The 24,117-nt window shown below is 50.5% G+C and overlaps 1 protein-coding gene across 1 annotated transcript; it reads right to left on the bottom strand.

Annotated features, from left to right (window-relative positions):
• Positions 1–499: 499 nt before the first annotated feature.
• ROPN1L (rhophilin associated tail protein 1 like) lies at positions 500–22,893 on the bottom strand. Its single transcript, XM_017496947.2, has 6 exons — positions 22,758–22,893; positions 22,462–22,633; positions 16,750–16,873; positions 15,000–15,161; positions 4,050–4,225; positions 500–680 (listed from the first exon to the last, which is right to left on the bottom strand). Exons 2-6 carry the CDS (start codon positions 22,590–22,592, stop codon positions 581–583), a joined length of 693 nt encoding a protein of 230 aa, XP_017352436.1. The 5' UTR covers positions 22,593–22,633; positions 22,758–22,893; the 3' UTR covers positions 500–580.
• Between the last annotated feature and the right edge of the window lie 1,224 nt (positions 22,894–24,117).

The raw sequence follows: 24,117 nt of genomic DNA, 5'->3' as shown, positions 1-24,117 counted from the left end.
TTTTTTTTCTTTTTCTTCTTTTTCAGATGGAGTCTCACTCTAGTGCAGTGGCGCGATCTTGGCTCGCTGCAAACTCTGCCTCCCAGATTCAAGCGATTCTCCTGCCTCAGCCTCCCGAGTACCTGGGATTACAGGCACCCACCGCCACACCTGGCTAATTTTTGTATTATTTTTATTAGAAATGGGGTTTCACCATGTTGGCCAGGCTGGTCTCGAACTACTGACCTCATGTGATCTGCCAGCCTCAGCCTCCCAAAGTGCTGGGATTACAGCCGTGAGCCACTGCACCTAGCTGAAAAGCCACTTTCCAAACTGCCCAGACCCCACTTCTGACTCTGCAGTTTCCAAACAGATTATTTAACTAAAAGAGATTGTTTCACTGTTATGAATTTCTTACAGTTAAGGTCCTCACAAGACAGTGAAGAGCCATCATTGAACAGACCCCACAAAGCACCGCCACACTCAATGTCCATGGAGAGAAGCGCTCACACTGCAGCTGTGTGTGATTAATGAGAAGCTGTATTTGGTGCCAAAATTGTAAAGAGCACTATTTTAACATGAAAATGTATTCTTCTCTCTATTAATGGCCTACATCTTCAGAGTTGTCAAGGTTTTCTAAAAGTTTCCTCTTTGGAAAGAAGAAATCTGAAAGCCCTATCATGCCGCTCCTCCTCGCGTCTCTAAATTAGAAACAGATAAAGATGCTTATTAGTAATTTCTCATAGCATACTCAGTAACATTTTGTAAAACACAGTATGATTTAAAAGGTCTACTTTAAAAAACTATTTATGGTTGCTCATCAGTAATTCTTACCGCCAAAAATAAAGCATTCTCTTTTCTTGTACAAAATGTACCAAAACCAAAACCTATAATAAATGTACCTTTATTTCTAGGGGAAAAGATTGGTACTATATTCAAAGGTTCTTCTTTTTTGATGATTTGCACTCTCAGGAAAGTGGTGGGAGATGGGGATGCTGAACAGGGCCCCAGTTCTTTGGAGGCTGGGGACATGGGTTTGGAATGAGCTGGGAGTGCCTGTCTCCCAGGTGGAGCAGCAGGTCAGAGAGCACAAGAGGGGAGGAGGTGAGCGGACTAGGCGGGAGAGGGGCCGGCATGGCCGGATGGCAGTGCAGAAGCAGAGACTGTGGGAATCAGGAAGAGAGCTGGGGACAAAGTAGCGGGTCATCCATGTGACTGCAGACACAGGGACGGCTTGGGGGCTGCCATCTTCCATGAGGGCAGGAGGGTTGGAGTGACAGTAGATGACAGAGCAAGGACAGAAAAAGGGGACCATGGAGTCCAGAGGCTCAGCCCATGGTGAGCACCAGAGGGGATGTGAGTTTGAAGGAAGGAGAGGAAACAGGGACAAGGAAGGACAAGGGACAAGGAAGGGACAAGGAGGGGAGGAGGGCTGGGACAGGCAGGGCAGGGGGCACAGGACACAGGGCTCTGCTGGGGCAGGAAGGGAGGCCGAGGCTGGCGGATCACTAGAGCCCCAGCTCCTGGTGCCATGGCCTGCACCCCGGGCGGCACCATGGCTGGGTGGAAAGGGTGGAAGGAGGGGCAAGAGTCTGGGTGGTGACGATGGGTCAGGAGGCCGAGGCAAGGAGGAGCGTGTGCCGTGCCAGAAGGCGGCCCTGGGACCAGCCCCCATTGGTCCCCGTCCCTGGCTTACTGTCCTCTAGGCACTCAGTACAACCTGCTGTCTTAAAATCTGCATGTCTGGTGTCTGTCTGCTTCACAGATATGACCTGTTCACTGACTACATCCGGGCACCTGCACCAGTGCCCAGCACAGAGCAGGTGCTCAATAAACTGTACTGTGGGCGATTCAAGATGAGAGGTGTGGGGCTCAGGGACAAACCTTCACCAGCACTTGGAGGGGTGGTGGCCCCGAGAGGGAGTACTGGGAAGACCTCAGGAGCACCATCTCCTTTGGGGCTGGAGCCTGGAGGACCTGGGCCCTTTCCTCCCGCTCACCAGGCTTACTCTGCAGCAGTGCAGCATCCCGGACCCCGCCCTGTACTGTTCCCACTGCCTCTGCACACCCCACTGGCCCCAGCTGCTTTCTCTGCCTCCCCATAGGTGGAGCAGGGTGCAGAGTCAGCACCCAATGATGGTTTAAGGAATGAACACGTGAGAACTTCTGCAGGACCCAAGAGCTTTGTTCCTTTTTACTCTGTATCTTATCTTTAAAGGGAGAACTCATTAATCTTGTTAAAAATGTCACAGGTGATCAGAATACTGGACAATATATTCGAATGTTAGCACCAGGTCATGCTTTAGAGCAGAACCAGCCTTACATCGCACGCAGCCTGGTGCAAATACAATATCACATGCAATGTGTCAGGGTCACATGGCAAGTCCATCAGAGCAAGAATTGTGTGACTGATGTCAATGACATCTTCAAGTTTCTGCAAATGATCCTGTGTCCATGGCTTCACTGCCAGGCTGTCCACCAGCAGAAATCAATGCGTATGTTTCACTATAGAGAAATGAATTATTATTATTTTTTGAGATGGAGTTTCGATCTTATTGCCCAGGCTGGAGTGCAATGGCATGATCTCAGCTCACTGCAACCTCCACCTCCAGGGCTCAAGCGATTCTCCTGCCTCAGTCCCCTGAGTAGCTGGGATTGCAGGCACCCACCACCAGGCCAGGCTCATTTTTGTGTTTTTAATAGAGATGGGGTTTCACCATGTTGGTCAGGTTGGTCTTGAACTCCTGACCTTGTGATCCACCCGCCTCCGCCTCCCAAAGTGCTGGGATTACAGGCGTGAGCCACCACACCCAGCTCTGTCTCACTTTTTAACATACTACAATTTAATACCACCTGACATACTGTACATGGGAATCAGGCTAGATTTGGGATACATGGGTCTTAATGACAGGTTACATTCTCTCCCTCTAAAGTCTAAAGAAACCCAAGCCTCAACCTACACGGGTGGAAGCCACAGGGGAGATTGGGCTCCCTTCTGAGGTGCTGCTTGATTTCACTGATGGCCTCTGATCCGCAGTTCCACGTACACCCACCCCGAGTACCATCAGGTGTGACTGAATCTTCTGCCAAACACAAGATTTGTTGGGACAAAGTTACCGCAACAAGGGGCATGATATTGTGAAATCTATATTTGGTCATCAGCGCTGTCTCCTGTCATCCAGCTCCTAAAATCTGTGGATTCTCCAGTGACTTACTTCTGTATGCTCGTGACTGGCTGGCGACCAGGCAGCTTCAGGACGGGGCTGGTCATTGGAGAGCCCGAGGCAGGATTAGAGGGGTGGGACTGTCAGCCCAGGCCAGCCTGGGAGGGGGGGAGGGGCTGAGGGCTAAGGGGATCACTAATGGCCAATGATTTAATCAGTCAAGGCTACATCACGAAGCTTCCAGAAAAAAATCCTGAAAGGACAGGGCTCAGAAAGTTTCCCAGTAGCTAAACTCATGGAGGCTGACAGGAAGGTGAAAACAGCTCATCCATATGCAGGGAGAGGAAGTATGTGAAGTCCACGGGGACAGAAGCCCCTGAGCTCCAGACCCTTCCAGCCCTCCCTCTATGTCTGTCTTCTTCTGACTGTTGGTAACCTTTAAAATATCCTTTGTAACAAATTAGTAAACCTAAGTGTTTCTCTGAGTTCTGTGAGCCATTCTAGCAAATTAATCGACCCTAGGAAGGGTCATGGGAACCCCGTTTTATAGCCAGTTGATCAGAAGCACAGCCAAAATAACCTGGGGCTTGCAACTGGCATCAGTAATGGGGCAGGGTGGGGGCAGTCTTGGGGACTGAGCCCTCATCCTGTGGGATCTCACACTATCTCCAGGTAGACAGGGTCACAGCTGAATGAGAACGCACAGCTGGTGTCTGCTGCAGAACGGCTTGCTTGCTTTTTGGTGAGGAAAAACCCCCACACATGTGGTCAGAGCTGTCTCTGTGTTGATTATTGTTGCGGTGTCAGAGCAAAGGGAAAACTGAATTTTTCCCTCGATGGGAGAAGTCAGACAGGAAATTCCCCCACGGCCAACATACCTGGATCCCAGAGCGTGTGCATACTTACATATTTTCCTTGAGAGAGGCAAGGTAGGATTCCGTCTCTGAGGGAGAGATGTCGGAGTCTAATTTGGCCAAGTAGCGGTAGACGTAGGAGAACGTCTCGAAGGGGATGCGAGCCGGCCCGCCCTCCGGATCATCCGTGAGGATCTCACACAGGTGCTTCAGTGCCGCGTTCAAGGACTAGGGGCACCACAGCCAGGCAGGGAGAAAAACAGTTACTCCTGGCATCACTAACGCTGAGAGCAGGCACCAGCAGAATCAACACTCTAGCATGTTAGACAGAAATTCTCCAAAAAGTATGCGCTTTGTCTGAACTGAGAACTACGTGAATGTCCAATTGCCACAATGAAAGTCAAAAGGAAAAGTTTGAATGGGGTGCAATTGACCAGAAAAAAAATTCTAATTCACGGGTCTTATTTTCTATTAAAGTAGAAATGACCGTTACAGTCAAGAGAAAGCATCAATGTCTTTAAAACCAACTTCCTAAGCTAAAGCAGGAATGCGCGGCCCCATCTGGCCCAGAGACCCACCCGAGGAGGTGCCCAGGGGCTGAATGAACTCTGCCGCCAGCCAGAGGTGCTGCCTGCAGAGGGCAGGGCTGGCAGCCAATGGCCTACGTGCCTACCAGGAGGCTCTGTGTATCGCCGACACCTGCCCGCCAGGCCCGGGGAGGGCTCTGTCCTGGCTCCGCCCTGCTCACATAGAAGCCTCTGGGCCCTGTCTCAGCTCCAGGACAGCACCTGGACTTCCTCCCTGCAGACCGTTCATCTCCCTCACACTCTCCCCCACTGCTGGGCTCATCCCAGACAGCAGCCCGCCCTCCGCTCTCAGCAGGAAAGCCGGTCCTCTGAGCAGCCTGCCTGCCTCCACGCGGCAGACGCTTTCAGCACCTGCCCTTTCCGCCAAGCCCCTGGTGGGGGCAGCTAACAGGCCAGGCCAAGATCATCTTCATGAGACCAGAGGCTGCACAGCACTGGAGCTGCAGGCCTGGGCACCAGGTCCCCCCGGGGCCAGCCCATGGCCTCCCACCTCCAACCTGCTCAATTCATCCTTACTGAACAAACACGAGAGGAGTGTGTGTGTGTGTGTGTGTGTGTGTGTGTGTGTGTGTGTGTTGAAGGAGGTGGGGGAAACCATGTAACATAAGATTACTATCTTTTAAAAAGAGAATACACAGCCCAGGTCTCTTTTTCTCCTTCTCTACCAAGACATCATGACCTGCAGCCTTCAACACCCTGGCCAGGGTGAGCTGTGGGGACAGGTATTCCAATTCTGCAGGTGACCTCTGAGACCCATGCCTCAGTCCCCACCTCGAGTCCCTTCTGTGAAGCCTGTCCTTGCCAGAGTGACTGTCTCATTCCTGCCTGGATGATCACACTGCCTACTGATGAAGGTGAGCTCACAAGCGTGGCGGCTGAAATGTAACCCCCCTCGCCAGCACACACACGCGGACAGCCCTTCCTTCCCTCCACATTCGCTAAGGTCCTGTTACAGGCCAGGATGTAGCAGTGAACAGACGCCTAAGGCCTGCTCAGGTGGAGATCACGGTCCAGTGGGAGAGCCGCAACACCTGGATTCTGGAGTGCTTTGGAAGGGGCTTCCCAGAGCAATGGGCAGGCAGTGCCAGGATGGAGGGTGACATTTTCAATCGGGTGGTCAGGGAAGGTCAGAACAGACAGCATTTAAGCAGACCAGGGGAAAGAAGCCAGTCATGTGGGATGCTGGGAGAATTCCAGGTACACTTCTGTGTGCTCCAGAAACAGCCAGCAGCTCCGGGCAGCTAGAGCAGGCCATGGAGGGGAAGGAATGCAGGAACTGAGGTCAGCGGGATGGGGTGGGACAGGCCACAAGGATCTTTACAGGCCCAGCGAGGATTTGACTAGGTTCTATGGAAAGGTGTCAAAGGGTTTTAAACAAAGACGAAGCACTGTGGAGTATTTTTAAGGAGTCCTTCTGCTGATGTATGAAGAGGAGGCCCCAGTGATGAGGGTGGAAGGCGGAACCCCGCGAGGAGGCTGCTGGAATAATCCAGCCAGGGGCCTGAGTGGCGGCAGCCGGCAGCTGGTAAGGGCTGGACTCGGCCTCTCCTGAAGGTGGAGTTACCGGAACTTGCTGGTGGCTGCATGCGGGGAGAGACAGAACCATGAAAAGTGGCTCCAATGTTTGGAGCCTGAACAGCTGGAAGGGTGGATTTGCTATCAACTGGGAAGTTCCAGAGAGAAGCGAGAAGCTGAGTTTGGGGTGGTTTCCACTGACATGTCTGTCAAGCGCCCAGTGAAAGTGATGACTAAGGTGGCTACTTAGTGGGCCTGGCGCTCTGAGGAGCATGGGTGAGATGGTGTATACAGGCAAGATGGTGTACCTGGACGGGATGGCGTACACAGGGGGATGGTGTATATGGGTGGGATGGTGTACACGGGGGATGGCGTTCATGGGCGGGATGGTGTACACGGGCGGGATGGTGTACACGGGTGGCATGGTGTACACGGGTGGGATGGTGTACACAGGCGGGATGCTGTACATGGGCGGGATGGTGTATATGGGTGGGATGGTGTATATGGGTGGGATGGTGTACACGGGCGGGATGGTGTACACGGGGGATGGTGTACACGGGGGATGGTGTACACGGGGGATGGTGTACACGGATGACATGGTGTACACGGATGACATGGTGTACACGGGTGGGATGCTGTACACGGGTGGGATGGTGTACACGGGTGGGATGGTGTACACAGGTGGCATGGTGTACACGGGTGGGATGGTGTACACAGGCGGGATGCTGTACATGGGCGGGATGGTGTACATGGGTGGGATGGTGTACACGGGGGATGGTGTACATGGGGGATGGTGTACACGGGTGGGATGGTGTACACGGATGACATGGTGTACATGGGTGGGATGCTGTACACGGGTGGGATGGTGTACATGGGCGGGATGGTGTACACGGGGGGATGGTGTATATGGGCGGGATGGTGTACACGAGCAGGATAGTGTATACCACTGAGCCCCATGAGGTTGCTGAGGGGGGAAGAGAGCACATGGACACACCACACCACCAAGAGCTGGGGAGATGAGGGACCAGCATGGGGATGCAGAAAGGGTGGCCAGGAGGGAGGCTGCTGGTGAGTGAAGGAAAGCGTTCCCTGGTGGAGAGAGCAGTCTCCTGTGTCAAAGCACACAGGACAGGCCAGGAACGACAAGGACTGGCAGGAGGCACAGGATTTCCTCAGAGCCGGGTGCTGTGCTAGAGCCAGCTGATGGGAGCCAACTGTTAAGTTTCCAGCAGTTATGTGAGCTGGAGGACTTCACCTTGGCAGCCTGAACTCAGCAGCAGTGGGAGTATTTACACCACATCACTTGGCAAACATGACTGAGAACCAGGGCCTTCCCAGGCAGGCTGGAACCCTGCAGGCTGCTGGGTGGGGTGTGAGGGCAGGCTGGGGAGCTCCTGCTTACAGCAGCCTCGGGGCCCCGCATCCCTGGGGAGGCGCCTGCAGGGATGAATCCAGGCTGTGCTCCCAAGGGAAGCCAAGAAACAAACACAGCGGGGCCAGCACCAAGCACTGTCACGGCGGGAGAGCTGCAAACACAGGGAAAAGACCTCCGAGGGCCAGGCCAGGCCTGTCTGGCTCCACAGCAGCTGTGTCGGGAATAAACCCCACATTCTCAGGGTCAGGAAAGGGCTCTGAGCCCGCTCCAGGCTGTGGGGCAGAACGAGCCTCTCCTACAGAACACCATGGTCAGAACAAGGCTGATAACGCAGCATGCTGCCCTCCTCTGGGAGTGAGAATAATGACAGTCACCTCGTGTGGTTACCGTGAGGAGCAGAGAGACACCTGGCCGAGGCCCAGAGGGCTCAGCAATCACCCAAGGTCACCCAGCCAGGCCTGGAGCACAGCCAGTGGGTCTCTGAGCTCATGCCAGGGAATACTCTATTTTGTCATGGCTAGCAGTCACCAGGCAGACTCTGGGAGCCAGGCCTGGGGCAGAGACGTTGCCTATTTGGGGACTTAGACGTTTGGCTGCAGGAGATGGAGCCCTGACCAGAACTGATCTCCCTGTCCCCAGTGGCCTGATGGGGCAGCTCCTCCCATTTCCAGCCCCTGCCCATGCTGGCAGTGCCAGTGGAGGCGTTGCTGAGGTGGGCATGGTTCGGGGTGAGTGCAGCCCCCAGGGCAATGCGATGCTCTCCCTAGGAAAAGCACAGAACCCACCCTGCGGAGCTGCGGGCACCTCTCCAGGACCACTGCACACATGGCTCCTCTGAGAGACTGTCCCCACGAGAAGACTTGCCGAGGGTGGAGTCACGCATTTCACAATCCATGTTCCTTGCTTGAAACTTTCAAAGACATATTGTTATGCTGGGATTTGCGTTTACACCTGACACAAATGGAAGTCCGTCTCCACTGCGTGCAGAGCTGCAGGGCCTCAGGAAGGATGAGTCGGGAAGGAAGGAGTTGGCGTGGATGGAGCAGGCAGATGAGATCTGTGTAACGCGCTGTTCCAAGGCTTCAGAGGAAGTGGTATTTCAGGAAAAATACATCAAAACACTCGAGCATCACTGCCTCTGCAAAGGCGTGATGACACTACCCGTGTCAGTGTTTCTGACAATAATCTGCAGCAATTTTTATATCCAAAAGGATTCATAAGGCAAATTCTTTGATCTTGGGTTTGCAAGTTACATTTCTCACAATGTGTTTCTCAATTCCAAAGGCCTGTGGCTGGCATGGTCACTTGCACACCAGCCAAAAGACCCTCTCCTTGGCACGGCTGTCCCATGCTGCCCTCCCGCCTGTTGCTGATTTGAGTCTCCCGTGTGCAATACATGCCGGGTAGAGGTGACTGGCAAGCTGCACTTAGTTTTCTGTTTTCGTTTTTATTTTGAGATGGAGTCTCACTCTTGTCACCCAGGCTGGAGTGCAGTGGTGCAATCTTGGCTCACTGCAATCTCCACCTCCTGGGTTCAAGCAATTCTCCTGCCTCAGCCTCCCCAGTAGCTGGGATTACAGGTGCCTGGCACTATGCCTGGCTAATTTTTGTTAGTAGAGACAGGGTTTCACCATGTTGGCCAGACTGGTCTCGAACTCCTGACCTCAGGTGATCCACCCGCCTCAGCCTCCCAAAGTGCTGAGATTACAGGTGTGAGCCACTGCGCCGGGCCAAGCACTTAGTTTTTAACCAAGTATTTCCACCTGACCCGTAATCTGAAAGTAGAATGGAGATGTGTGCAGATCACAGGCACGGAGGCACCTACTATTTTCTGCGCGTTTCTGGTGTGCCACCCCAGAGGGATTTTTCAGTTTCTGAATTACAGCTATTCTGATGACACGAGGCCCCTGAAGAACAGTCACCTCACGCCTCCCCAAGGGGCCCTCTCCGTGGGCATGGACACGAAAATAGGACCGTTTTACACAGAATCAGAACACAGGAAGTCCCCCTCCGCAGCATGGCTGCCTGTGCTGGGGTAGAGACTGGACTTCCAGTAAAGCCACGCTGCTAACCCAGCACTGTGTTTTCAAAAGCCTGAGGGCCTTTTCATCAAATTCTATCATCCTCTAGAGTTTGCTAATTTTAAGTTGGGTTCTGGGGCTGACAGCAGGTGAGGGTGGGAGGCCCTGGATGGGAAGGAGCAGTCCACCCCGTGGCTGGGGTGTGATGCCCCTGTCCAGGACAGAAATGGAGAGGCCACAGCAGCCAGCATCAGTGGCCCATGGGACTCTCCAGCAGGCGGGGCAAGGTTGGTCAGTGGAGGCTCCTGCTTCTTTCCTGCAGAGGGAGGGATGTGAGCAATTGGGGAGCTGGAGGTGCGGCCAGGGGAGTCAGGAGCCTCAGCGGCTCCTTTGTCTTCAGGAACAGCTTCCTAAATGCGCCTGTGGCCTCAGGCTCCCACTGGGGGCAGGGAGGTTGGCTGGGCTGCAGGTGCTATGAGAAATTCTGTTGGCCTTTCTTGGACATCTCTGAGTGGGCTTTCAAGCCCTAGCTGGGGGAACCTGGAAGGAAAGCGGCAGCGAGTGGTAAGCAAGACGCAGCCTCTGTCACCGGAGCAGGCGCCATCGCATCAGGCCAGCAGGTACCGCGATGGGTCAGCCACCAAATCCGACACAGCAGCACAGCTGGATGGGGTGACGTGCTGAGAACTCTGGAGTGAGTGTTGTCAGCAGAGGCCGGGGCCGAATGCTGTCCAGGATATGAATCACTTTAGGACACAAAATGATGTTGATGATCGTCCCAAGGAGTTGTTATTCTCCAAGACAGTAAATCTCAGGCATAAACTTGAAAAAGGTGGTCCGAACCTGTGGGCTGCACACTCCCTGGGCTACAGAACCACTAGGAGGGGTCCTCCCTCTCCCCACTTCCAAGACACCTGCTGTGACTCGGCCTCTTCCCGCCTTGGGGCGCCAGCCTGCATTCCGGCAAACAGTGCCTTCCTCAAAGGGCTGTTGAGAAGATTCCAGAGAATACACACACAGGGCTCTGTGCACTCCCGCACACAGGAAAACACTAGAAATCATGCCCACTGCACGCACCCTGTTCAGATGGAAAGCTACCTTAGACACGTGTGCATCTGCGGTTATAAATGAAAAGAGAGGCTCCTGTGATTAATAAAGTTCAAATGCATTTAAAAGCCTGACTGAAGTCATTGTTATTTGTTTTGATCATGATGGACCGTCAGTGTGAGTTTGGTGGTGAAAGACCTGGTTCACAATTTTCTTATGTTAAAAAAAGATCCCCACGCCTAAAAAACAAAACAAAACGTTTTCATCCACAGCTTTAATGCTCAGGATCATTAATGGCATTGCAGAAATGGAAAAATAAAAGTCAGCCAGGCTCTGTGTCTTGCACCTATAAATCCCAGAACTTTGAGAGGCCAAGACCAGAGGATTGCTTGAGCTCAGGCAGCCTGGGAAACATGGCGGGATCCTTGTCTCTAGAAAAAATGAAAAATTAGCTGGTTGTGGTGCTGAATGCCTGTAATCCCAGTTACTTGGGAGGTGGGAAGGTCACTTGAATACAGGAGGTGGAGGCTGCAGTGAGCTATGACCATGCCACTGCCCTCCAGCCTGGGTGACAGAACGAGACCCGGTCTCTTAAAAAAAAAATTAGTAAAACAAAAGTCACAACATGCACATCAAGACATTGAGAAAGAGGACAGGGGTCTTTTAACACCCAGATGGCAATTTAACATCCTTATTCACCTGCCTGGGGCAGCTGCTTTGGATGTAATAACTAGACCAGTGTTCAGGCCTCCAAGGGTACAACAGGACATCGGCCCCAAGAATCTGGGGATGTTTGCCCACCTTGTTCACTCCAGAACCTTCAGCACTTAGAACAGGGCCTAGTGCAAAGTAATCCACAGTAAACATTTGTGGAATGAATGAATGGTACGTATGACTCAGAAATTAAAGCGGAGGTTTCCAGTCTTTTTAGAGATCGTCAACTCAATGAGTTTGACTAGAGTTATTTCTAAGAGAAATGTAACAGCACAGAGAGCACATCTGCCACCAGCCACACCCACGCCATGGACTCAGGGAGCACGAATGACATCTATCCCGCTCACACAGGCAGTGGCTAGACACCAATCATACAGCATCCTACGAGAAATAAACTTCTGCAGGCACTAATCCACTACAAATTTCTTCTCGTCGCACTTCACTGCTTTATTTCCTCCTTTGTGAAGGTGTTTTTTAAAAGCATAAAAATGAACGCTTATGATGCCAAACAACGTGAAGAACCCCCTCCTGGAATTCACAGCTTTATGTTCTTAGCGCACCTCCAAGCTACCTGGGGCCAGCACGGTCAACGACACACATGTCCACACCAGGGCCTGGCGGGTCCAAGCACCTCCTGTCTACCTGGCGCACCCCGAGGCGGGTGTTTGAACTCATGCTGAGCACTCTGTGGGCTGAGGGAGCCAGGGCAAAACAGGCATCCCTGGCAGCTGACATGAACCCCAGACGACCACATGCTCCTCTGAGGGAGGAGATACCCGTTTTCACACTTGAACCTGATCCTGAGTCCAGAGCCGCATGGGACCAGAGCAGAGGGTGGCTGTTGCTTTCTACAGCCAGCAGGGGCCTCCAGCACCTATGGAAGGAGTCAAGGGCAAGCCTGGAGCCCTGCTGCCAGCGGCGGCTCAAGTTAGGAGATAGGCAGGAACCTGCAGTGACCCACAGCACACTTCCTGCGTAAATGTATTCCCCGTGGGTAAAGGAACGTATGATAGGAAGAAAACAAAAGAATGTGTGCTGTCTGTGATGTCTCTTCCCCAGGAGTCAGTTGAGATGGTGAGGCTCTATCCTTAATGCAATGTCTCCATCTAGTGTCACACACTCTACAGGGACAACAGGCCTTATTTTCCAAATCAGATTCGATTTTGTTTTAAATCTAGTTCTTAATTTTCACAATTACGAAGGTGAAAATTATAAAGATGGATCCAAAAACATGAATTACTCTACTTTCTCACCATTGTTAAATCAAAATTTTACAACTAAGCTTAGAGGCAGAAACCACCAACATTAATTCAAATACTACATTCAATTATATATTAAGATATTGATTTCAGCACTGGGCGTGGTAGCTCATGTCTGTAATCCCAGCACTTTGGGAGGCTGAGGCAGGTGGGTCACCTGAGGTCAGGAGTTCGAGACCAGCCTGGGCAACACACAGAAACCCTGTCTCTACTAAAAATACAAAAAATTAGCCAGGCACGGTGGTGCATGCCTGTAATCCCAGCTACTTGGGAGGCTGAGGCATAAGAATCACTTGAACCCAGGAGGTGGAGGTTGCAGTGAGCCCAAATCGCACCACTGCACTACAGCATGGGCAACAGAGCAAGACTCTGTTAAATTATATATGTTTATATATTATATTGCAGGCTGGGCACGGTGGCTTATACCTGTAATCTGTAATCCCAGCACTTTGGGAGATAGATCACCTGAGGTCAAGAGTTCAAGACCAGCCAAGCCAACATGGTGAAACCCCATCTCTACTAAAAATACAAGAATTAGCTGAGCATGGTGGTGCATGCCTGTAATCCCAGCTACTCAGGAGGCTGAGGCAGGAGAATCACTCGAACCTGGGAGGTTGCAGTGAGCCGAGATTGTACGACTGCACTCCAGCCTGGGTGACAGACTGAGTGAGACTCTATCTCAAAAATACATAGCTAGATACAAATATAGATAGATAGATAGACAGACAGACAGGTTTCAAAGGGTTCCAGATGAACAAAGTGACATAAAAATGTCTCCAACAACAAAACACATTTGCCTTAGTCTATCCTGATAGTACCCCCCTCCAGACACTCCCCTGGTGCCATCTGCACATGTCCTTGCCACTGGAGGGTACCCGGGCTGCCAGCATCCAGGCCTTGGCTCAGCCCGGGGCTGACGGGAAGCACCTCCACTGCCTTTGGGCAGTTACACAACAAAACTCCTGCTCACTCTGCAGCCACGCCTCACCCGACTCCCTGAGGGCATGGAGCTTCCCACTGGGGCCCTCCGCTGGTGAACTGCGCTACACTGGATGTGACGTGGCGGAGGAAGGGAATGAACTACGAGGCCTGTGATGCCACGGATAAATACATCTAGTAATATCATTTAGAATGAAAAATTCAGAAAATTACAACACAGTTGTCTTTTCATCAAGTCAAAACCAACTAAAATTCCACAATGTACTCTTGAGGGACACAGAAACCTGTGTTTAGGAGGCCAGGGAACAGGAAGCAGGAGCTTCGGAAATGTCGTGGCTTCAGGCCACCGGGCAGGGGGATGGGATGTGGGAGAGGACACAGGTGGTTGGAAGTGACTGTTGGTGTTTTCGTGACCACCCTGGGCAGGTTTGCGGGTATTTACCATCACCCGTTTCAAGTCATTCATTCCAATTAAAATGGAATGAAAGAAGTCTATGCATGAACCAGAGCTGAGTGTGGGCTGTGAAGCAAGGACCACGGCACACCCAGTTACGCTCGCAGGGCCACAGATCGAAGAGAAGGAGTAAAAGAAGTGTTCGTCTATGTAGTCAAGGGAGTCAGTGCTCCTTCCACTGTGGCTGATGCCAGGTTACTCTTCCTTCACTCAACCACGACTCACAGCAAGACTATAGCTGAGAACACTGACGCTGGGTTTGCAAAGGAAGTCCTGCCGACAGCGTCCCAGCTCCAACCTCTCCCTTCTCACCCTGACCTCCCAGGCTCACCTCGTCACCTGGAGGATCGTGTCTTATTCCTAAATCTCTTGGCTTATACTAGAACATCAGAAAAGTTGCGCTGTATCTATTAGTTATTAATAATAGATTTCTAAGGCCGGGTGTGGGTGGCTCACGCCTGTAATCCCCGCACTTTGGGAGGCCGAGGAGGGTGGATCACCTGAGGTCGGGAGTTCGAGACCAGCCTGACCAACAGCAAGAAACCGTCTCTACTAAAAATACAAAATTAGCTGGGCGTGGTGATGTGTGTCTGTAATCCCAGCTACTTGGGAGACTGAGGCAGGAGAATTCCTTGAACCCGGGATGTGGAGGTTGCAGTGAGCAGAGACCACACCACTGCACTCCAGCCTGGTCAACAAGAGCGAAACTTTGTCTCAAAAAAATAAATAAATACAATAAAAATAATAGATTTCAATTAAAGTAGTAAATAAGTGTATGCCTCTTTCCACACATGAGCAAAACAGGTAACAGTTTACAAAATGATTTGTAGTTTTAAAAAGACATTGATGCATTTTCTTCTAAAACCTAAATATATTTTAATAGTATCCAAATCTTTCATCTACTATTAACTTTTAAATTGAGGTATTCATTAGTAATTTCTGTAAACTAAAATAACTATAAGCCTGAAAATATTAATATAATAGGCCTCTGGGGGAAAAAATGCTTTTCTAAGACAAAGATACTAACATGTTCCCTTTAGCTACTAAAACTAAATTTCAGAATTACTAATAAGCTGTATATAGGTACGTACCCCACCAAGCATGCTACATCCAAGTGCCAAGAATTTTATCCACTTGATTTTGTTATCACAAGGATCCAGTTGTAAGAGCGCTTTGAACTTTTCCTTCGGCAGGCACAAATTCTTCCACTTCTGCTCCAGATCGGTTAGTCCCACGTATTTCTTGTGGTGGCACTGTTTAGAAAACACAGTATGACACAATGTAGGTACATTTTAAAACCTGGGAAGCAATCGAATGCTCGTGAATACTTCAGCATACACCAAGTAACCCACCCCACGCCGTTGAAAGATGAACTCCAAACTCATGGCAGTGGGTTGTGTCGGCCCCGGGGAGTGGGGCGGAGAAGGTGGCGAGCGGCAACCTTTTATTTCTTAAATGATAAAAGGACGGTGAAGCGGATACGGCATCACGTCGTGACTTAATGAAATAGGCATACAGATACTGGGTATATGGTACTGTACCGTCTGAAATGCTTCACAATAAAAAATAAACCTCAGTAAGTAAAAACACTTTAAAAATACAGCCCCTAAACACATTAACAGTTAGATAGGATAAATCTTAAAACTGAAAATAAATGTATTCCTTCATTTTTTTTTTTTTTTTTTTTTTGAGACAGTCTCTTTCTGTTGTCTGGGCTGGAGTGCAATAGTATGATCTAGGCTCACTGCAATATCCACCTCACAAGATTAAGAAATTCTCCCCCCTCAGCCTCCTGAGTAGCTGGGATTACAGTGGCTCAGCATCACACGCTGCTAAGTTTTGTATTTTTATTGAAGACAAAGTTTCACCTTGTTGGCCAGGCTGGTCTTGAACTCCTGGCCTCAAGTGATCTGCCCGCCTCGGCCTCCCAAAGTGCTGGGATTACAGCCGTGAGCGACCGTGCCCAGCCTTCCTTCTATTTTAAACAATCTATCAAGACTGATAACTTCTGCACTCTGCTAGCGGTATCTTGGGTGAAAAGGCAAGATATCGCTAGCAGAGTGTAGAAGTTATCAGTCTTGCACTGATAACTTCAGCATGTCTTTTCCCAAGCTACACCATTCAAAAGCTATTTGTTTTCCTTAAGGTAGCCATGGAAAAATCCTAGTTTCAAAATTCAGCGTATCCTATGCAGAAGCACAGCACTTCACAACGTAGAATGGGGATAAGTCAGTTTGAAAATCCAGGTTATGTCACTGGTGTCGCTTTTAGCAAAAGAACTAAGTCATGAGGAATGCCAAGCTTTGCTCCATTACCCACGTCTCTAAAAACAGGATGAGGTGTGGGGCCAAGTGCAAGGCAGGAAAGGGGCCCAGGCTCTCCACAGAACTGGACACCAGAGGCCGATGCCCACAGCGGGCGCCAAAGGGCAGCCCTGCCTTTCAGATGGAGAAGGCAGAGGCTCACGCAGGCCCATACATGGCTTTCACAAATACACACCTGGAGAACAGACTGGAAATCCTCCAGGTTCTGGAAATTTGTATTTTTTGCCTAGCAGAATCTAGTGTCATCTAAACTTTGTATTTAAAAGAAATTATATGTCACTTGTCTAAAATCCACCCCTGGATAGTTACTTTGAGTTAAGCTAGAAAAAGACCTCGTGAACACGATGTATTTCTTCCTTGAATAAACCTTGATGATGCGTGGCAGAGAAGGCAGGGCTTCAGGGACCTCTGGAGGTTTTGAGATGCACCGCTGGGGTGGGTCACGTTCCGTGATCATGCACAGTGAACGGTAAGGAAAGCACAGGCTAGCTGCCTGAGGCCACAGACCCCCTTGTACCTGCTTGTGCAAAACTTTAAGGAGTCCTTGAGTCAGGCCCGTGTCTGTTTTCTGGGTTGCCGTGGGCATTTCCATCCTTTCCTTTACAGGAAGTGGGTCTCCTCTCGACAAGGCTGAAAAATATCTAATAAATAACAGACATCTCTGAAAGCTCATCAATACACAAACAGCAGCTATGCAATGCATTTCTTAAATAACCCCTGAAAACAACGGTGATGAGGAAGGACCAGCAACCCGGGCTCGAGTCCTGGATCCTCCACTTAGCTCTTTGACTTAACCTTCCCTGCATGCCTTAGTTTCTCTGTTGGCCAAACGGATAACGAGAGTGCCTGTTGGCGGGTCTGGGAGCACTGTGTGTGTGAGCAGGGCTTGGCGCAGTGGCTGCCACTCGCTCCTTCAACGTGTGTTATTCTTCCCCAGCCCCCAACCCCCTGCCGCACTTCATAATCAGCTGGAACTCCATGTAGTGTTTTTTTTTTTTCTCCTAAAGTTTTCGAGACAGGGTCTCACTCCGTCACCTAGGCTGGAGTGCAGTGGCATAATCACGGCTCACTGCAAGCCTCGACCTCCCAGCCTCAAGGGATCCTCCCACCCAAGCCTCCTGAGTGGCTGGGACTACAGGCATGCACCACCACACCTGGCTAATGTTTTTCATTATTTCTTGTAGAGCTGGGGTCTTACTCCGTTGCCCATGCTGGTCTGGAATGCCCGGCCTCAAGGGATCCTTGCGGCTTGGCCTCCCACAGTGCTAGGATTATAGGTGTGAGCCACTGTGCCCAGCCATCATCCCACAACAGGTGGGTTTGGTCTTGCTGCTTTTTGAGGTGCTTGACTTTAAGCGTCTCTGCATATTTAACTCTGAGGCAGCCCGGGAACACACAGGCCACCTATTTCCACACTGGGAATGACAGGTGCTGGCCTGTCCCACCTTTCCACTGTTCCTGCCTGGCATTTGTCCCCTTAATTGTTCCTTTCTGGGACACTGATATTGCTGCTGATGTTGGGGACAGAGTGGGGAACTATCGGGGCAGTAAGTCAAGAGGGAACCCACATCCAGCCTCCGGCTCGTGCTGGCATGGGTGCCAGGCAAGACCTTCTGAGAAACCCATGCCCCTTGGTATCTTTGCCAGAGGTGGCGATACTGAAGCCACCTCCTTTGGGGCCCTAATGACTTTAGCCTGATGAAAAGAGACGGCATGTCCAGGAAATGAACATGAAAGCATATGCCAGGGCCACAGGGCAGAGTTTAAAGCCACGAGTAGTCAGAAATTTCTCGTACAGATAAATATGGGTAAGTCGATATTTGATAGACTAAACTTCCTATCTCATCCTTTTTTTTTTTTTTTTTTTTTTTTTTTACAAAGATGGAGTTTCACCATGTTGGCCAGGCTGGTCTTGAACTCCTGACCTCAGGTGATCCACCCACTTTGGCCTCCCAAAGTGCTAGGATTACAGGCGTGAGCCACCGCACCCGGCTCGTCCTTTCTATTTACGTCCTTCCAATTTGACTTTCTTTTCTTCTTGTAAGACAACTTCAGCTCCATTTTGTGGATTTGTTAAGGATTTGAAGGAAAGTTAAAATGATGGTGGCAGTGAGCGAGACAAACGTGGCCCTAAAGACCTAAATGGTGCAGGCGAAGAGCGGGCACCTAGCCACATTCCTACTAATCAAGGTTTTCATCTGTTTCATGGGGGTAATTTCTCATAACTGAGGTAAGGAACCCAGGCTGGATGCAGCCTCTGGAGGCAGGGCTGTCAGGGGGGTACAATGCTCCCCCTCTTCCTCCCCCGCCAAGGCATTTGGCAATTTCTGGAGACCTTTTTTTTTTTTTTTTTTGAGACACAGTCTTGCTCTGTGGCCCAGGCTGGAGTGCAGTGGCACCATCTCGGCTCATTGCAACCTCCACCTCCTGGGTTCAAGAGATTCTCCAGCCTCAGCCTTCTGAGTAGCTGGGATTACACATGTGCACCACGAAGCCCAGCTAATTTTTTGTATTTTAGTAGAGACAGGGTTTCACCATGTTGCCCTCAGGGTCATCTCAAACTCCTGAGCTCAGACAATCCACCCACCTCGGCCTCCCAAAGTGCTGGGATTACAGGCGTGAGCCACTGTGCCCCGCCTGGAAACATTTTTGTTTGTCACAACAGAGGGTGGATGGTACTCCAGGCATCCAGGGGGTGCAGGCCAGGATGCCCCTTCCTCCTGTGCCCACCCCAACGGTCAGTAGAGCCGAGGCTGGGAAAGTCTGCTTTTGAGGTGAGACCAACTAATATTACTCTCTGCCAGTTCCCGGAGGTGCACGCGAGCCAAAGCAGCCTCTATTACGTGACCGATTCTTGCGTTCATTGTCCTGTGTGAGGCACAACTGCGCAATGGTATCATAGGAACAGCCGACTCCCCTCACGGTGGAGTCCACAGGCTCCGGGGGAGGCTGGCTCATCTTTGATATCTGGCCACCTGAAAAGCTCCTTTGAAAAGAACCCTAACCTGAGGAAACAAGAATGCCTACTTGTTTGCTCTTTTTCTTTTTTTTCCTTTTTTAGACAGGCTCTTGCTATGTCACCCCAGCTGGGGTACAGTATTGTGAACAGGGCTCACTGAAGCCTCCAACTCCTGGGCTCAAGCAATCCTCCTGCCTCAGCCTCCTGAATAGCTGGGACTAGAGGCACGTACCACCACAGCTGGCTCATTTTATTTTTAGTACAGACAAGGTCTTGCAATGTTGCCCAGGCTGGTTTCGAACTCCTGAGCTCAAGCAATCTGCCCACCTCGTCCTCCCAAAATGCAGGGATTACAGGCGTGAGCCACGCGCTCGGCCCACTTGCTTGTTCTAAAGCAGTTATGTCTGTGGGTATCCTGGTTTCCTGTTTCGGTTTTGATGGGTTTTCTTCTTCTGTCTCCGCCCCCTTCTTCCTGTGCTGCTTCCTCTTCCTGGAATGCTCTCCACCCCACCTGAACCCCAATCTCTGTGCCCACAAAATCTCTCAAGGACCAAGTCACTCTTCGCTTAACTTTCACGACCCTTCATTTTTGCACTTACCAAGTCCCACCTTGAGTTACTTATGAACAGCTCTCCCTAACAGATTACATCCTATGACAGCTGAAATGCATTTGAGCCTATTACAGACACACTGCCGAATGAATAACGCCTAGGTTTTCTCCTAAACTCAAAAATTGATCTTGGCTAGCCACCGTGGCTCAAGCCCATCATCCCAGCACTTTGGGAGGCCAAGGCTGGAGGATCAAGGTCATGAGTTCGAGACCAGCCTGGTTCACATGGTGAAACCCCGTCTCTACTAAAAATACAAAAATTAGCCAGATGTGGTGGCAAGCACCTATAATCCCAGTTACTCAGGAGGCTGAGGCAGGAGAATCACTTGAACCCAGAAGGTGGAGGTTGCAATGAGCTGTGATCTCGCTATTGCACTCCAGCCTGGGCAATGAGTGAAGCTCCATCTCAAAATAAATAAATAAATAGATAAACAAACAAACGAAGCAAAGCTTAAAACAACTGTCTCTAAGCTATTACTAAATACAATTTAATGTTCCAGGAAAAAGTTGATAAGTCTTGGAATTTTTTTGTAGACACAAACTCTTATAAATCCTTTTATTTAAGCTTGAAAAACGGTTAAAACCAGAGGCTATGTTTCTTTAGCAAGAACCTTGAAAGAGTCTTTCAGAAACAATTGATAAAAGGGTTTCTCAGAAGGCAAGCAGGGGATGGAGAAGCAGCTCAGCTGGTGGGTAAAATAACAGCCCCAAAGGTATCCAGGTCCAAGTCCCTGGAACCTGGAAATGTTACTTTTCATGTTAACAAGGATTTTGTAGACTGATTAAGGATCTTGGGTGGGAAAATTGCCCTGGACTATCTGGATAGTCACTGAATGCAATTACCAGTGTTCTTGGAAGAGGGAGGCAGAGGGAGATGTGAAGATGCTGGCCTTGAAAATGGAGGAAGGGGACATGAGCCAAGGAGTCTGGAATACAGCTCCAGAAGCCGGAAAAGGCAAGCAAATGAGCTAGGTTCTCCTGAGAGTCCAGCAAACAGCAAAGCCCTGCCAATGCTGGGATTCACATGGGGTGGCTGGCAAAATATTAGGGAAGTTATAGATTATAGTCTCAAACTTTTTGGAAGGCTGAAAGGTTTTAATGACAATGGGCTGAAGGCAGCCAGTTCATACATTAGAGTATTAAGTGATAGAGTAAAAAGATTAGGATAATAAAAGCTTCCCCAATTAAGTCCATGTACCCCACATTCCTTTGTCTCTACTCTATTTATTCATGTAAACTGTGCTGGATGGTCCTCTCCGGGGAGGTTGAAGGGGGATTACCTGTTAATGGTGTTTATTCTGGGCCCGGAATCAAGACCTTTTATCATCCGTAAAACCTCTCTTTTAACCATGTTAATTATCCACAATCATGTTGACTTAGAAGCTCTGTTATTAAATCTACACTGAATAAATGCAAGGAGGAACAGGGAGTGGTGGTCGGTTGGCTGCAATCTCCCTCTGAGAGCAGCCAATGACCATCCCTAGCCCACTCGACACTGTATTGTGTGTGCGTGAGTGCATTCATTCACCTGGTCACTGAGTCAGGATCTGCAGGACAGACCTCCACAGGTGGTGATCAGTGTCTCATGCCACCTTGATTTTAGCCTAGTGGAACTGATTTTGGAATTTTGGCCTCCAGAACTGCAAGAAAGTATGTCTGTGTTTTCAGCTGTCAAGTTCTGTGGTGATTTGTTACAGTGGAAGGAAATTAATTCACCTTGGTTATAGAATTCAAAGAAAGTCAGCAAAATTTGACCTTTTTTTTCTTTTTCTTTTTCTTATTAAAAAAAAAATAGAGATGGGGTCTTCTATGTTGCCCAGGCTGATCTCAAACTCTTGGGCTCAAGCAATCCTCCCAGCTTGACCTCCCAAAGTGCTGGGATTACAGGCATAAGCCGCCAAGCCCAGCCAAAATTTGACATGTCGTTGACTAAAATATTTAAATTAAACTTACACCTATGTTGACTCTTGTCATCGTAAAAGTTTTTGTTTTACATCTGTTTATTGAAAAGGGGCAAAGAGCTCTCCTGTAAAACCAAGATTTATTTTAATGCCTCTAAGATCTGTTTACTTGTAACTCTGAGATTATGAATGTGTATTCCTGGAAAGGGTTGGAATGTTTGTGGCAAAAAAACTGTGAAGGTTCATTTGCTGGACAATTTACCCTAAGCACTCCTTGGATGATGACCGCAGTACGACCTCGGCCATTCCGGTTCTAATAAATTTAACCAGCTCTGGGTATGCATAGCTCTGAGAGGATTCTCTGCAGATGAGGAACTTAGCTAAAAGAGTCCTCTTTGTAAAATCATTTCACAAAGTTATCGCAACCGCGTAATATTATAATATAGACACTTCTTGCGCAATGCAATTGCTTTGTTAAGTTTTAGTCTATCTTCATAAACACCACTTTTTAACAATTGAGTTGACACTACTTTGTAGGTAAGTGAGCATTTTACAGTAATTTCGGGTTTCATGGTCAATACATCGAAATGGTTCCTAGATAGACACTCAGGTATAGATGTCACCAATGCTAAGGGGAAAATTTTGCCTGATACTCTAAGGACGCTGAGCGCCGCGTCGGGCCCCTGGTCCGGGAGAACGGCTCTCTGGTTCTGTCTTGGACTCGCAGACCGGACTGCTCCCCCGGCCGAGGAGGCTTACCCCGCGGACCACTGCAGCACGTCGGCCGGCTGGGTGCGGATGGCAGCCTTGGTGAACTGCTTCAGGATGTCCGGCAGCTCCGGGGGAATGTGGATCTGCTGAGCGCAGAACATGGTGTCCGGAAGAGGCATCGCTCTCCGCAGGCCGGACCAGGCTGGGGAATCGCGGCGCGCTGCGGGGAGGAAGGGCGGCCGTCGGCTCGGGCGCGGTGGAGCAGCTAGCAGCGCGGGGATCGTGGCCCTGGCCGCCCGCCCTCCCGCTCCTGAGGTTGGGGCCGGCTTCCCGGGTGCTCTTACCGGCTCCTCCGCGGGTTTCCTCGAGAAATGAGGACCAACTGCCTCCCCAGCTACACCCTAGACCCTGCAGATAGCGAGCTTGGGCCGCTGCGAGGGACGCGCTCGGTATCCGGGCAACCGGGACGCGCGCAGGCCCCGCCCCCGACACCGCGCACGCGCACACGGCCCTGAGCGAGGCGGGGCTGCCCCGGGCGGGATGGGGAGGTACTGGCGGGGTCCGGCTGGAAGCCGTCGCCGCTCTCCAGTGCTTCAGAGCCGCGGGAGCTGAGCGTCTCACCTAGGTAAGGGTCTTCGGATCTGTTTCCCGCCGCCGAATGTGAGCGGCGAACTCACAAAGGACTCCTTCTTCCCCGTGCTCTGGCTACGTGAGGCTGAGGCGAGGGTACTCGGGCCTGCTAGGAGGGAAGCGGGTGAAGTGACGGGGCTGATCGCCCGGGCGGCGCGGGACCCGACTGCGCCCGAGGCCGCTTCTCCCAACGTCTCGGGCCTCGAACTGCCCACGTGCCTAAGCCGTCCCTTAGTGAATCTCAGTTCTTAAGTTAAAAAGCCACTTAGACAGTGGGCAGTTCCAGCTAAAACAATATTGTATTTCTTAAGATAGGGTGGTTGAGCCAATGTGACCGGCTCTAGGAGAAAATAAGTCACATCTCCTGTCAAAAGAGCTTTGAGTGGAAGGATAGGGGAAACCTGGAATTTGGTGGGTGCTGACGAAGGCACCATAACTTTGCTTTAGGGAGTGACCTGACTGGCTGCTGCAGTTGCCGTTAACAGCCACCGTATGCGTGAGACCCCCAGACCCACCACCTCTTGCTCACCTCCAAACAGGAAGATGGAGAAAACTACAGTGAGCTACTTCCAAGACGGGTCAATGGCAAGCCCTCTCTTCAAGGAAACTGGGGAAGTTGCCCGATTTTGATCGTTTCCGTTGGGTCCAAAATACACATATAAACATTTCTGAATTAACAGCATTGGCAAAAACTGAAAATACTTGTCAACAAGGAAATTGGGCCAGGCGCGGTGGCTCAGCCTGTGAATCCCAGCACTTTGGGAAGCCAAGGGGAGCGGATCGCCTGAGGTCAAGAATTCTAGAACAGTCTGGCCAAAATGAAATCCCCGTCTCTACAAAAGATTAGCTGGGCATGGTGGCGCGTGCCTATAATCACAGCTGTTTGAGAGGCTGAGGCAGGAGAATAGCTTGAGCCCAGGAGGCGGAGGTTGCAGTGAGCAGAGATTGCGCCACTGCACTCCAGCCTGGGCGACAGAGCAAGACTCTGTCTCAAAAAAAAAAAAAAAAAGGAATCTTACACAGTGTTGAGGATGTTAATTAGTACCTTTAGGGGGCAATTTGACACTGTAAAAT

Source organism: Cebus imitator, unplaced genomic scaffold (assembly GCF_001604975.1).
Source record: "Cebus imitator isolate Cc_AM_T3 unplaced genomic scaffold, Cebus_imitator-1.0 Scaffold226, whole genome shotgun sequence".
Classification (NCBI taxonomy): Eukaryota; Metazoa; Chordata; class Mammalia; order Primates; family Cebidae; genus Cebus; species Cebus imitator.
The sequence above is the reverse complement of the archived record's forward strand: the minus strand, read 5'-3'. Positions and strand labels throughout refer to the sequence as shown.